Below are 15,232 nucleotides of genomic sequence, written 5' to 3'. Positions count from 1 at the left end.
CAAGCCAAATTTAGTGGAATTTTTTCTCTTTGTTGGTATGTAGTAATTGCTAGTAGGTTCTAATATGCCATTGTAAAAGTCAGGTACAGCTGTACATTGTTCTGAGGAATTATAGTTGCATAATGATACAACAGTAGAAAAGGAGTAGTGGAACATGATAAGGCAAGTAAAATTATATCAAAGACTGTATCATCATGATGGTAGCAGGTGGCATTTGTGTTTTCTTTCAAAACCAATGATAGAAATTGCAAATTTATTTGCACTCATAATTAGACAAAGACTACAGTTTGTGTGTGGTTGTGTACATGAGATGGTCATATAGAAGCTGTCCCAACCAAATTTTTTGTATACCTCATCATCAATGATTAAACTCTGGCAATATGCATACAACAAAGATATGTCTGGTTTTTGTAAAGCAAATGTACTTATGTATATCATGGTAACTTAGGAGACCATTGGGCTGTAGCATCAATTGAATAGGTAAAGTGAATGATGTGTCTGTACTTATTCTATGTGGTGTGTTGTAATGGAATGTAGGTATATTTCAATAGTTGTTTTAAAGACTAAGCACAGAGATTCTCCTGTTATTCAACTATCTGCCTTGAGACATGCAAAATAGGCTGGACCAATGGTAGTAAAATTTCTTGTTTAGGGATAATCTGGAGCATGTGGTTATCAGTTGAATACTGATCATAGAAACTTTCGATTACCAGGCCATTGTCCTAGCTACTGCTTTCACTAAACCTTAAATTGTTGTAACTTATGCAATTGTGTGGAAGTATTTTAGTAAGTAAAAGTTAGTTCAGTGGACCTATAGCACAACATACATTTTACGTTCATTGATTCCCCTGTTCGTGTAATTACGTATAAGGCATAGTGCGAATATTGTAAAATACTCAGACTATATCTTCCTCTCTACATAGCAATTTATTAAATTCTACAGCTGTACTCAAAATACGTAGTTTGTCACTTGGTAACAGTAATTAGAAGCCTGATAATGCACATTACTACACCCTAGTAACCATTATGTAGTTAACAACCGCAGTCAAATTTCATTTTATTGCACATTAAGGCTTTATAGCACAAGTGCTGAACTATCACAATTTCAATCTCCTTTTGTATATACTGACACAAAAATGTAATCACAAGAATTAATTCATTGTAGTAAGATTTTGTGAGCTGTGCACTACTCAAAAAGCTTTGTACAGTCACTTCCTATTTTAATTTCCTGGTCATATATGCGTAATTGCAGACCCAGCTGTCTATATATGGTGATAAAAGCTATAAGGGAAGTCAGTACATATACTTAGCTCATGAAATCTTGCACTAGCTTCTTTATTATTAGTAACAGCAGACTGGAGTCCATGTACTTACAAATGCATACAGCAATCTTTCCAATACATATTCTTGTATAAAAGCAGCAATCACTTTGGCTGTTTTTTTTTTTCATTGCGGTGGAAACTTTGCAGTGGAAACTTTTCTACTTTAATAATGCCATGCATGCACAAACATATTATGTATGTATACAAAATTATTCCAGTTTCCATCTCTTTACAGTATACATGCATTTTTGCAACTACAAATTGTGCAAATCATGCAATCATATAAACTTGAGGCCAAAATACACATCATTTCCTATAGTACCTTTAGAAAGACCCTTTTTGTAAACCAAGTACATGATTTCCTGGTCAAATCTCCCTTGGCCAATGAAGTTTATTTGTGGTCATTTTATAAACCCAAAGTTGGTTTCACTGCTAAAAAGCCACTGGACCACCTTTGGTTTCCCCTATACATAATGGGTACGTGCTGGGGAACTGCTATCTCATCCCATGCAGGCTAAACATAACTGAGGTAGGATAAAAATCCCTGAACTGATTCCCATGCATATAATAAGTTTTAGTTGAACTGCTCATCAGCTAGCACATTCAAGTTATGCATGTGTGTCAGAATATTAATTCTTGATGTGTTTGATAGGAATTTATGTCTACTATAGTGCTGGGCAATATACATTATTTTTATGTCATATATCATGGCAAAATTTATTCACAATATGAATATGTGACCCGGTCTGCGAAAAGGGCTCTTATAGCCTTTCCAATTATCCATGTTTGGCTAATCATAACTCCTAATCTACTAAAGCTATCATCATGTAATTACACCCACAGCTACTGCCAGGTTAGGGTTGTTGAGTGACCAAATTGTAGGCTTGTACCATATTCACCAGTCAAGTTATGGGTTACCATATATATGCAATTGGAAAGGCTATAAGGGCCCTTTTCGCAGACCGGGTCACATATATATATACATATGTGAGTGCGTGCACGACATTTCAACATGTAATATTTTTCTTTTTATTGTCAATTTTATACTACCCTGTATGCATTACAGTTCCATGTTATATGCACTAGCATCATGTGCAGTTTATGCAGCTAAAGAATTTTAAAATTTTAGAATAATATTTGCTATACAATTCATAGTCTTCTATAGCTGAATCTGCAATGCATTCATCATCATCTTTATCTATAGTTTGTAGTGGCCGTCTGATCTACTACTCTTCTCACTGGCCAACTGCTGACTCTGGGTAGTGCTTTCCAAATGGTGAATGAGTTACCAGAATACTCAACAGTATCTGTGCAGCACAATGTCTAGCAAAACTAGAGACAAAATGTCTGTTAAACAAGCTCATAATATTATGTCTGTTGTACTGGGTAATGATGTGCGCTCTATCATGTCTAGTTATCATTATCATCATGACATATATAATTGTGATCTATCATAATTATGTTAATATATCACCCAGCACGAATGTCTACATTAACTATCATCAGTATCATATAAATCTCTTACTAAAATAATGGAACAGTATGTGGCTGCATTAAATGTTCATGGAGTGGTGGTGTTGACAGCCAACATTTTTGTATTATATACTGAGTACATACTTAGTCTGTGTGATAAGCAGTTTTAGCTGTTTCTTTGATGTGTTAGTGTAGTAATGCGATCATGAATCCATTTATTGGCTGTTTCCAAAATATTCATGAACTTATATTAAGTACTAGCTAAGTAGCGAGGGAGAGCTGTTGTCTAATTGGAACACATTCAACAAACACAAGAAAACCTTGGTCTGTTCAATAGAGTAAAGGCTCCACATTCACATTCACTATTGAACAGACCAAGGTTTTCTTGTGTTTGTTGAACGCAGTTTTCAATAACCAGTGTGTGCATGGAGGCATTAACTTATTATTTGAACAAACACTCGATTTGCAAAGGCAGGTTGTGGCTGGTAGTTAGGATGCCTATATTGATATACCCATTACACAGTTGACAAACTTTCTGGCTCACGAATTAGAAGTTGTTTATTCCTATATACATGATATTGCATTGAGATACTGACTGGGCCCACAATCACTACTGCATGCATGCAGGGTGTATAAATATTTTGATGTTTTACATGCATGAAATAACCACACTTTATATAACATTTAAAACAGGCTATAGGACCAGGTGTCCTACAGACCTGATTGAGTAACCATGTTTCATTATATACTTAAGTTATGTTTCAATATGTCACCAAACACTATTTGCAACCTGAGAAATGTACAATTTGTAATTACTTGGTAACAAATTAAATAATATTATATCATTAATTGCAGAGAGGATTGATAGCCACATCTTAATTATGTTTATAGTTTGTGATCTGTACAAGCTGATTTATTGCCATACAACAGCTCAATGAACAAGTGAAATCAACAAATGACGTGTTCATCCTGTTGAAACTATATGCAATTTTTTTCATTCAAAATAACTTTGTTGTGTAATCAGCAGTATAGTGGTGCATGTGGTAACAGTCTATGCCTCAGATCAATAACGAATTGACTTTGTTTTGTAATGGTCAATGCTACTTAGAGATTACAGTGCCTTACATGACACGCATACACAAACATATAACTTGGGTATGCACCTTGAGAAATTGTCTAAATTATTTGCAGGTGGTTTATTTTGACCAGCATGCATGTTAAAATATGCTGTGTACAATAGCACGCATGCACACACATGTTCTATATAGCTATACACTCTATAAGGTCCACTAGCTATATACCTAGTTTGGTGGTTATTGGAACCAGTAATAACCTGCGTAAAGTAAATGTGCACCAAAGGAAATTTCTATTATTACGTAGTTACTGGTGTGATACTAAGCAGCAATAATTTTTATTTTAATGCAGGTAGCAGCCAGTATATTCAATTTTTGTGGAGAATGTATCATATATTACAAAAGGCAGATGTACATACTGCTTTTTCAGAATCAGCCATCAGTAACATGTTAGGCAAAGGAATTCACAATACCATTAGCTAAATTATAAAGAGTATAAAGTAGGTCATTGAGATTGTACAATTTTTATCAGTGAGTCGAGATCTTTATAAAGAAGTTTACCGGATAATTTTTGCTTTGCAGTAACTATTCTGTGATTTAAGAAGAAAAATTATTTTCTGTCACAGTGAATACTGTTGTTGTACCATCAGCAAAGACCGGCCTGGGAGATGTAATGCTTAGGAAGAAGACAATTAATTGTTTATAACAAGTCAATAAAATTTTAGTTACTTAAGTAACACATGTTTGTGGCATTCTGTAGAACAAAGAGTTCATAATATATATATATATATATTAGGTATATATTATGAACTCTTGGTTACCTTGAATAACAATTTTTGGAACTGTTACTACTTGTAGTTCTCAAGCAGTTTTGCTTTGCCATTATGAAACATCACATTAAAGCTAGTTGAACATGTTTAGAGTATCTATACTCAATTGTTTTATTAGGAAGCCATATTTGTAAGCACATATATATTTCCCCAGTTAATTTACTTTACTTTCCATAGCCTCATGTTGCCTTGGAAACTTTAGTACCATTAAGCAGCTCACAGGAATCATAACATGCTAAAGTAACTAGTTTAAGTCATTTTAGTGTATGTGCAGGTAATCTCAGTACAGAAGTATATAATTAGCAACTGACCCTTGGTATATGCATTTGATAAAAATATTCTTAGCTTCATCCAGTTGTTCCCCCTTGTGGCTTAGCACACTGATGATACACCGTATAATATATTCTGCAAATTAAGACAGTGTTCTCTTTTAATTCCCAGGTCCCCCAAAAATGACAACGTATAAGGCTAAGTGGGTATTCACATGGACACTTTGCGTGAGTTTCTTTTAAAAGAAAGAAAACACCAGTGTATATTACAGAAAAATAAGAATAGTTTTGCTAGATGACTGCATATATGTAGAGAATTAGTGAATAAAGTCAGTAATCATCCATTATAACTGCATGTCTGTCTATCATAAACAACAAGTTTGTGCTGGTATAATATTCCATTGGCACTTGTCCTCCCTCGTCATCCAATAGTAGAGTCAAACGTGATGATCATGGGATATCATAGCAGCTACACAGTAAAAACAAACTAGTGAACGTCACTACTAATGTCTGCCACAATACTCACTATTTTTGTGTAGTGACGTTCACTACTAATTTTGTAGCGAACGTCACTACATTGACCACCAAGTAGTGAGTATTGTGGCAGAGCAATTCACTACTAAATTTTTACAGTGTAGGTTCAGTTCTATACCTTCAATGCATGAGCGAGATGTTACCACAGCCATGATTACTGCAAGGCCGACTTAAGCCAATGCATGGCCAGCTTCCACTACATGTGTGAACATGCTTGCATGTGGATACCATGGAATGTTTATGTAACTTAATTGATATTGCAATGTAATGAGATATGTTTTCTTACATGTCATGTCAGTTGTCCAACTTGGATCAAATATAGCCAAAAGTAAAAATGGCTATTAAACCAACAAGGGTAGCTACTGAACAGTGTTGGTAATGTTTCTATAAAACTGACATCGTATGTAATGTAGATCATGGCTACTATAGTTACTATACTCGTCAACTAAAGATGTATTATATTGTACACAATAGTGACACAATAAAAACCAGTTACTTAGTTACATTCTGCTCACAAATTGTACTTTAAGAAATTTAAAGTACACTTTTCCTTTGATCTCGCCCACATAACCTCATGCAGCTTATATCTTTAGTGAAGCATAGATGTATGCATTTGCAAAGCCAGCTTTAGGATTTTGCATGTGAACAGGAGAATGCTGCTGCAGCTACAGTACCAGAACCAGCACCAGCAGCAAATAGGCACATACTGTATAATGATAATTTACCAATGATCATATAGATACCATTAACTATAGCTATCTTTGTAGAACAGCAACTTTTCAGTCAAGACATAAATATATGGTTCCTAATTTTTTTTTGTTTGCTGATAAAGAGCTTTATATAGCCATGGCATATCATAAAACAAAATCTAGCAATTCTTTATCATTACTTGGCTACAGGTGAGATGCATATTTCATAGCTATACTGATTTAAGTCACTATAACAATAGAGTGTAAGTCTGCAGTATAATAATAATAATCATGCGTGCACAAAAAAAATTAATTGTGGAAATTTACATTTTACTTGATTGCTTGCTGACAAATGTTGTGAGCAAAACAGCGTAAGAGCCATTGTGTACATATATAGGCCATATTGTAGTATAGACTAGGGCAGAGACAATGAAATTAAGAGAAAGAGTACATCAAGATTACATTATTATGCATATACTCTTATTGACATCAAGTTGACCAAGTGATGTGCCGAGTCATCAATATTGGTAGATACAAATGTTCACCTTGTGATAGACTCACTTACCCCACGGACAGACCTACAGTATATACATTTGATAGAGTCATCCTACAAGCATTGTTCTTCAGATGATAGTTCAGGTTATTGTGCGAAGGCATTGGTATACAAATTTACATATTCGATGATACCGTAATATACTCCAGTGGCACTGAATTTGACCTTTCCATTGAAACTGTCGGGACAACACTTGAAGATCTTGTTGAAGGAGATAAGTTGTTAACTGGTGTAGTCACCATGGCATCAACTACACTGTAGACTGGGTCAATTGTGTCCTCCTGTAAAAATATGATATTATGTGATAGTTCACATACTGCTACTGTCTATTTTGTAGCTAAGTGATCACCATGGAGCACTATTATATGTTTGTATGCAATTGAAACCTATACATGCATACATGTGTCAATCAATGTGCTAAGAGAATTCAAAGCCATTTAACAGCTGTTCATATACACAGAACTAATGTGTGTTAAGACAAACTCAGTTATTGGCTTTTGCATAATCAATAGTAAAGTATGTAATATACCTTTGAGTTCTCCTTATGAATGGTGATGGAGGGACATCTCCTGGTATAGCAGAACCAACAATGTATAACAAGCCCCACAGATGCCAGTCAACACTCCAATAGTAATAACGTACACCACTGGGGCTTTTATATCTATGGCATAATAAACCAATGATAACTTAAATCATTATTAGACTTATTTTCATTGTGTATCTCTAGCTACACAGTATGACACAGACCTGGTTAACAAGCAATATTGTACTTACTTGGTCGACTAGACATTGGGTGACCTGCAGTTCGAATCCTGGGGTTGGAGGGATTTCTTTCCTTACTTTGGCCCCTTTTCTGTTACACCTTATCAGTCATTAAGTCAAGTCACCAAGTCAAGTCATTAAGTCTAAGTCCTTGAAATTAAGTTAGATAATCCTAAGGCTGCAGCACATGTTGCTGTCAGACCTTCAGTGCTGGTCACTGTAAAGTGTTAATAATAATAAATGCCACACCTTCAATAGTAACTGCGCTTGAGTAGTGTCATGTTGGATTTTGGGTTTCAACATCATTTTCGAGCATCAAGTGGTGGTCAAATTTGAATAGTTGCTGCATGAACTAAGGTAATAAATGCTGTGGTGTTTAATCAAGTAAATATGTAAATATTTGTATATTTTAACAATGACATAACCCATTATGAGAAACAGCAGATACCAATCCATTAAAATGCAAGCACTGTGACCTTGTTTGCAATATTTGGTGATGTAAAATGGATCACATCAGTGTTTATTTTAAATGGTATTGAACTCATACTGAGGTGGCCTTGTTAATGTGGTCAGTAACCATACTTCCACTTGCCCAAAATTGGTAATTATCGCTATTCTTACTAGCTGCTGTCTGCATGCCTTGACAGCGAATGTCATCAAATTCCCTACACTGGTATGTAGCTAGTTGTAAAAATAGTGACATTCAATTGGCTAATATAGCTGTGTATCCTGGCAATGCTTTGTAAATATGATTTTGCATCTGGGCATTATTAAAATATTTGTACCAACAAAGGATTGTCGAGACACTACTTTTCTAGGGAAGGTTCAACAAGGCTTGCACTATGAAGGCTTTCAAACTACCTAAATTCCGACTTCATTTTGTTGATATCACAGTTGGGGTTGGGCCACATTAGAAGTCTGCCAACACAGTTAATTAATAAAATCACCAAATTAATATAACCTTGCCCACTGAACCAGGCTCCAATAACCACATACATTGGAGTCACAGCTGTACAATTGGCATTGGTGTAAAAGATTACAATTGTCCACATCATACCCTGACTACACCATACACCCCACCACACATGCATATACTCTCTCACCCAATGGGGTTGTGCCACCACAGCAGTTGGCTATTGATAATGATTTTGTAACCATACACACAAGCAAAAAACACATCACACCATACACTACATTTACACTATTGTAACTGACAATTTGCATGAATGCTCGGGTGGCAGAGTGGGGGCTAGCATAATAATAATAAACTTAACAAAAAAATTCAGAACTGCTCAGCCCAAGCAGCCCTAGATGATGGCATTTTTTTTGAACATCAGGGAAAAACCCAAAATAGCTCCACTCTGCCATGTATGCAAAATGTGACAGTGAGTCATGTAAAGTCCAAATTGCTAATCCATATCATCGCCATCCGTCTCATCTAGAACAGAGCTAAGGATAATAGGGCGGGTGGGTGGGAGCCAACCTGTACTAAACACATGGCGTAGAATGGATTAAAGCACACTATACTAATCTTATATACCCCCTGCGTCATGTGAGGCACGACGCCACACATTATGTATTCTTGTGGGAGCTTATTTTCTGTCTAATTCACTACATTCAACTGCCAGAAAATACATATTCATTCCTAGTGATGATTACCACATTTTGCAGGGAGGAAATGTTAGGCAGTTATGGAATAAAATACAGTATATGTACAGAGCACTGTAGTAAGAATTGTCTGGAGTCTTTTATACTGGCATTGTCAATCTGTGTGGAAGTAAAGGTACGAATGAATGTTTTGAGTCTGCATGAACTGTTCCATTATGGGAATAGCACATGTTAACTAATCATGGCGGTAATGTCGGATTCATTAGACATCTGTTTAGTATATGTTTGTACATATGTTCACTGTATTACCACATGTTGGCCATCCTTTTCATATTTAGTGTAAGCAGCAGAACATTACTATGTAAGGAATTGTGTATTTGAAAAGCTAATGAAGAGAAACAAGGTTTGTTCAATATTTGTATAATCTGAGGCTCTTACTGTTTTCCACGTATAATCTCTGCCTTTGTGACTCTGTGTGTATCTTTTTTTTGCTGCTATTTGTATGATTGAATTTTACAGGTAGATATACGGTATTGGAAATTTTGGGAAGTCAGGCCTTTTTTTGGTTTCCAGGATTCTGCAGTTTGTATATTTTTTGCCAAATTTTCCCCTCACCAAAGCCTTATAATACAAAAGTGTTGTTGTGAAGCTGTGACAGACATTATACTGTCAGTAAATATGTGGGAATGCACTGACATCGACCATTATCTGGATGATGTATATATAGTAGGTATGATTTTGTGCATGCAATGTTTTCTTGTTTGTTACAAAGAATCTTAATGTTTGTAAACATGCATGCATAATCGACACAATAAACTGTTGCATATTATGACTAAGGATGCTGTTTATTCAGTACATTAAAACTTACCTACTAAAGAGCTCATAATAGCTATCAAGGAGAGGAGAGCACCAACTGCAATACATTCAACAAAAACAGCGGTAGCTATAGAAAGCTTTCTCTAAGAACAAAAAATTTACACTATCAACACTAATATCATCAGTATAAAGGTATGGTAACTAAAGATCATGCAAAAGTGAATTTGTATAGCGGAAACTTTCTGTAGACAATTAGCTATAGATACTCTTTCTCTTACTTGTCTTATGCGTGCCATTAATACAAGTGCGACATGGATTCTATCCTGGTGGAGATCTGCAGTCTGCATCTGAGATAGCTATTATCTCACAAGTTACACTATGCATGCTTATTGTGATGAACTACATGGTAGCTAGCTCATGTAATGTGACTGTTCTACATGTATTAGAGTGGTTATACTCATTGACCTAAAAACCTGTCCATTTCTACATGTATTAGAGTGGTTATACTCATTGACCTAAAAACCTGTCCATTAACATACGGCATACTATTTCTGACCAGTCCGTATAGAGTACATAAAAGTATAGATAATAGAGTACATAAAAGGGATAAGAAACGAATAACGTGACATCACTAAAATTAATGTACATTTCTATTCCATGTATTACATTACAAGCATACCCGTTATGTTTCCTGTGTTTGTATCAAAGAGAAATAAATAATTGTTGTAACGACAGAATTTTGTAACCAACAACTGTGAAACTTCGCTACAATGAACTCAAGTAAGTAATTGAGGGAACTAGCTAGCATAGAACGAGATTGAAAGTGAAGAAAACGGTCTAAAAATTAACCCCCATAACTTTCTTTGCAAATAAAAAAATATATTCTATCCTTTTAACTGTAATAAGCCCTTTTCTTACCATTTAACAAAGAGAACCAGAGGGAATATCAGTGAAACAGGAACAGTTGTTCGAAGAAACAAAATATCCGAGCACAAAAGTATCTTCCATATTTACCAAGACAAGCCAAAAGACCTCTAGCAGTACGATGCAATGGCAAAAGACTGCATTGGTGACACGCCTAGCTTACCACAAGACTTGAAAGTGGAATCGGCTATGTAAGAAGCGGTATGTACGAGGAGGTACAATGGCGTGTAACAATCACAGTTATACGAGTTATAAATGCGTTACAAAAATACGGTCTGAATTCTCTCGCCAAAATCTCTCACAAAGGTCTCAATATTTGCTGTAATCTGTTGGATTACTATTTACATTGCTTAGAACACTAATTCCTGGGCTTGAGCACAAAACTGTCTGTCACGCGTAGCAGAAATCAAACTAGAAACCGTTTGAGTTTCCCTTTTATGTACTCTATTATCTGTGGTAAAAAATACTATAGGTGCTATTTAGTGTCAAAATTATAGCACATATAAAATTTTAGATACACTCCTATTACGTAAGGTAGCAGTATAAATAGAAGTTCTACAAACTTCATCAATATTATTGCAAAACTTCTGAATCTCTCAATAGAGATTTCCAACCAAATTGAAAATTTTACATTCCTTAAATTCTTTGGTATGGTATATATTGTGCTATCTATTAGAATAATTTTAGTGCAAACCGCTCCTCAATCAGTGGCTCCTACCAAACATATAAGCAAAAGAAGTCATCAGAGCAGTGATTTTTGTGTACAACATTTTTAGGGCTTTTCTGTACATTAATGTGGCACCAAGCACAATATACAAACGGCCATAAATTTGAGTATGAATCTCCTAATGACATGAAATTTTCACCACATAACCATTTAATGTAGTAAAATGCATGAGCTAGGTAAAACCTTTCTAAAATGACCACTCCTTTGTAGAATGACCACTTGTATAATTAATGTTTGAATCAGTAATTTGCTAAGAATAGTATGAGTTCTATAAATACAAATTATATACCGGCACCCCAAACATATTTACAGATGATTAAGTAGTGATATTGTATTATAGAATGACCTTTGACATTACAGGACACAATTAATAATTACTTTGCAAAATAAGACAATCAGATTCCACTGAACATAGCTATATGACCAGTATTCTTCAGTATTATTGTAAGACAGCAATTTTTTGATACTATATACTTCACTTTATTTGCCACACTAAAAGTACAGGAGATAGTAATTATTATATAATATGATGACATCATTGCATAATAAAGAGAAACAATAAACTGTCTCTGACTAGAATTACATGCAGTCATGCAGCTACAACAAAAAAGACAATAGTAGTAGTGGGCATATCAGAACATCACAACAGGTAGTTGTGAAGCTTTACAAGGTTGGAATCACTTGCCAAGCATTGTTTTTAAGTTATACATCACCTTGCATGTTATAAAGCAAACATCACCTCACCTCACTTCACCTCACCTCACCTCACAACACAACAAACTGCTCACTTTCAAACTATACTTGTATTGACGTGGATGGATGTCTTGAACGCCAGGATGGTTGTAACGCAAAATTCTGAAGTATCCTAGATGGTGCTATGACCCTTTTATAAGACAAAGTTTTCGTCATTAACTAGCTACCACAAAACATCTTTTCATCAAAAAACCGATGCCAAATTCAGAATCAGCGTATCTACTTTATCTAAACCCACTCCGTTCAGCCTTACAGGTCACAGAAACTCGCGGGAAAGTCTGAACATTTGGTGCCGTAAGATCCAGTGTTTTTCATACATTACGCCTTACAGAATTTTTGTATGGCTTCTTCCATTGGGGAATTTTATTTCTCAAACTTTGACTTAGCGTATTTCGGATGAAACCAAGAGTTCATAATATATATACATACTAAGGAGAGTATCCTACTCTCAATATACCCCTGTAGAAAGGCGTATCGTGAAGTTATGACGTAACACTTCTGAGTTCGCCCGTTTTTCTTTGTATAATTAATGATGTCATTAGTTGAACATGGTATCGATTGAACGCGTGCCTACCAACGTCGCTAGCAACCAAATTAATTCCAGCTCTAAGCGTTTCTCACCCAACTACAATCGTTCCTTCATGGGTTAAGACCGCTTCGTAGGCGTTTCTTACTAGGCCATTCGCGAATACGGCTATCCTGAGCGTCGCAAGTGTGAAACGGTGCTAACGATTCTTGCACTTTTGCGGCTTCCTGTACGTCACAAACCACAACATCCTGTCGTTACGTCATAACTTCACGATACGCCTTTCTACAGGGGTATATGAGAGTAGGATACTCTCCTTAGTATATATATTATGAACTCTTGATGAAACTTAATGCGGTACCAAGCATAGGCTACTACTTACTAGAACAGCAGCTTGTGAAACACTTGTTGAAGGGGTGTAATTTGATATATATGTGAAAAATCGCCGGGTAGGTTGGAAATCTACTCTCGAATGACCACGGCTACAAGACATGCGGTAACAAAAACCTCGCTCATCCAGCTGAATACAGTGGATGAGTGGCTACAATGTGTCCGTTGCGGCTTTTTACTTAACGGACCCCTACAGCTTCAATGCAGTCATCGAATATGCACTCCCTGTGCTATGAAACTAAAGCAGCAAAGGTATAGGCTAGGTTTAACAAAATAATGTCGAAGTTAGTTGATCCTGTGTATGTCGGTTGTAGTTCACCAACTTTCTTCTGTGAACAGTGTCAAACAAACGTCGAATTCACTGGGGTAAGACACACTCCGGCGTCAATGTTTTATAGCAATAGCTATGCATTTTTCTTTCATATACAGTACTTTCATGACAAGGCAATAGCCAAGGAAATTGATTTCAGCGTAGTCAGCTGTCCACATTGTAATTGGACTGGAGAGTATCGATATTACCAGGTAAATTATATCATAAGTTGAATCATGCATACAGGGTACATGTTTGACTATATTTGCAGAAACACTTGAAGGAGGGATGTCAACTAGTCAAGGTATCAAGTCCCTATGAGGGATGTAATAAGGAGGTTCCAAAATCGCAAATTGATGATGAGTGTAATTTCAACTTTCTGGGCTGTCAATTTAAGGCTGCTAGAAATGATAAAGAATTAGCAAATCACATGGACGAATCCCAGAAGGATCATATTCTCCTAATTTGTAAATATTTATCCTCAAAACAGTATCAATCCCCTCATTCACCTCAGAGGCCAAATGGCATCACCAGTATTTGTAGTTTGAATACTTTAGAAGAATTGATGCATTCTGAATTAGACAAAATACATGAAAAAATAGACAGTACTAAGCAGAAAGAAAATGCCTTGCAAATCAGTGAAGTTCAAAGCAAGCAGAAAGATATTGCTTTCAGACTGACGGGAGTTGAGGACCTTCTAGCCACCCTGCAAGCTAGTATTAATGAGATCAACCATACTTATGAGGAAGTATCTCTCACCTTACAAACACTTCAAGCTACTTCATATGATGGTCACTACATATGGAAGATACCAGATATCACCAGACGTAGGAGGGATGCTCTACTAGGAAAGACTGTCAGTTTATATTCAGCACCATTTTACACCAGCAGGTTTGGGTACAGACTGTGTCTACGTGTGTATTTAGATGGTGATGGTAGTGGCAAGGGACGTTACGTATCTTACTTCCTTACCATCATGAAGGGAGAATATGATGCTTTACTAGAATGGCCATTTCAGCATATGGTGACAATGACATTAGTGAACCAGAAAGGCAACAACAATATTGTACAGTCATTCAGACCCAACCCAACCAGTACTAGTTTTCATCGACCAAAATCAGACATGAATGTGGCATCTGGTTGTCCTAAATTTGCTCCACTATCAATACTGGATAATCCTGAATTTGTTGTTGATGATGTGGCGTTCTTCAAATGTGATATCGATGTAAAGAAATTGGCACTGCTTTAGCTCATGCAGTATTATCTATCATTTTTTCCAGAATTTTAGTCTTTATACATGTTTATATGAATATAATAGGCAAATTACAGGACTATCAACAAATCACTTACATCAATGATTACAAATTTTTGTATTCTATAGTCAGTCAATATCATCATGTATTATGAATGCACTTAACATAATTAGTTTTGGGATAGAGGGATAATTTTCCACTTTATTTATATGTGCAGTGACACATTCAAAATGCATTCAAGGTTATTATGGCTATTGGTAAATGTGATAGGTAATAGTGCATGCCAGCGGCGGAGGAAGTAGTTGATATGAGGGGGGGCTGGGCTGACCCAGACTTATTTCTATAGTTTGGTAAGGTGAGACCAAAAAAAAAAAAAAAAAAAGGTCACAACCAACTCACAAGAGCTTTCCACCTCACCAG

At 35.9% G+C, this 15,232-nt stretch overlaps 1 protein-coding gene and 1 long non-coding RNA gene across 15 annotated transcripts in view; one reads left to right on the top strand and one right to left on the bottom strand.

The window, feature by feature from the left end:
• Positions 1 to 5,175: 5,175 nt before the first annotated feature.
• LOC136249132 (uncharacterized) overlaps positions 5,176 to 15,232 on the bottom strand; it is a 17,066-nt gene continuing 7,009 nt past the window's right edge. The window contains exons 1-5 of one of the 14 annotated variants that reach the window (XR_010698071.1): positions 12,369 to 14,992; positions 9,982 to 12,072; positions 7,518 to 9,272; positions 7,273 to 7,404; positions 5,176 to 7,024 (exon numbers count right to left, since the gene is read on the bottom strand). This is a non-coding gene — a long non-coding RNA (uncharacterized lncRNA). Of the gene's footprint in view, positions 7,025 to 7,272; positions 7,405 to 7,517; positions 9,273 to 9,981; positions 14,993 to 15,232 lie in introns of those variants that run through there. The other 13 variants (XR_010698072.1, XR_010698073.1, XR_010698075.1 and 10 more) reach the window with 13 other exon arrangements.
• Positions 13,168 to 15,004, top strand: LOC136249121 (TNF receptor-associated factor 3-like). The gene is made up of 4 exons (XM_066041059.1): positions 13,168 to 13,501; positions 13,564 to 13,615; positions 13,679 to 13,771; positions 13,831 to 15,004. Exons 1-4 carry the CDS (start codon positions 13,332 to 13,334, stop codon positions 14,806 to 14,808), a joined length of 1,293 nt encoding a protein of 430 aa, XP_065897131.1. The 5' UTR covers positions 13,168 to 13,331; the 3' UTR covers positions 14,809 to 15,004.

The sequence above is a fragment of the Dysidea avara genome, chromosome 3 (genome assembly GCF_963678975.1).
Source record: "Dysidea avara chromosome 3, odDysAvar1.4, whole genome shotgun sequence".
Taxonomy (NCBI): domain Eukaryota; kingdom Metazoa; phylum Porifera; class Demospongiae; order Dictyoceratida; family Dysideidae; genus Dysidea; species Dysidea avara.
The sequence above is the reverse complement of the archived record's forward strand: the minus strand, read 5'-3'. Positions and strand labels throughout refer to the sequence as shown.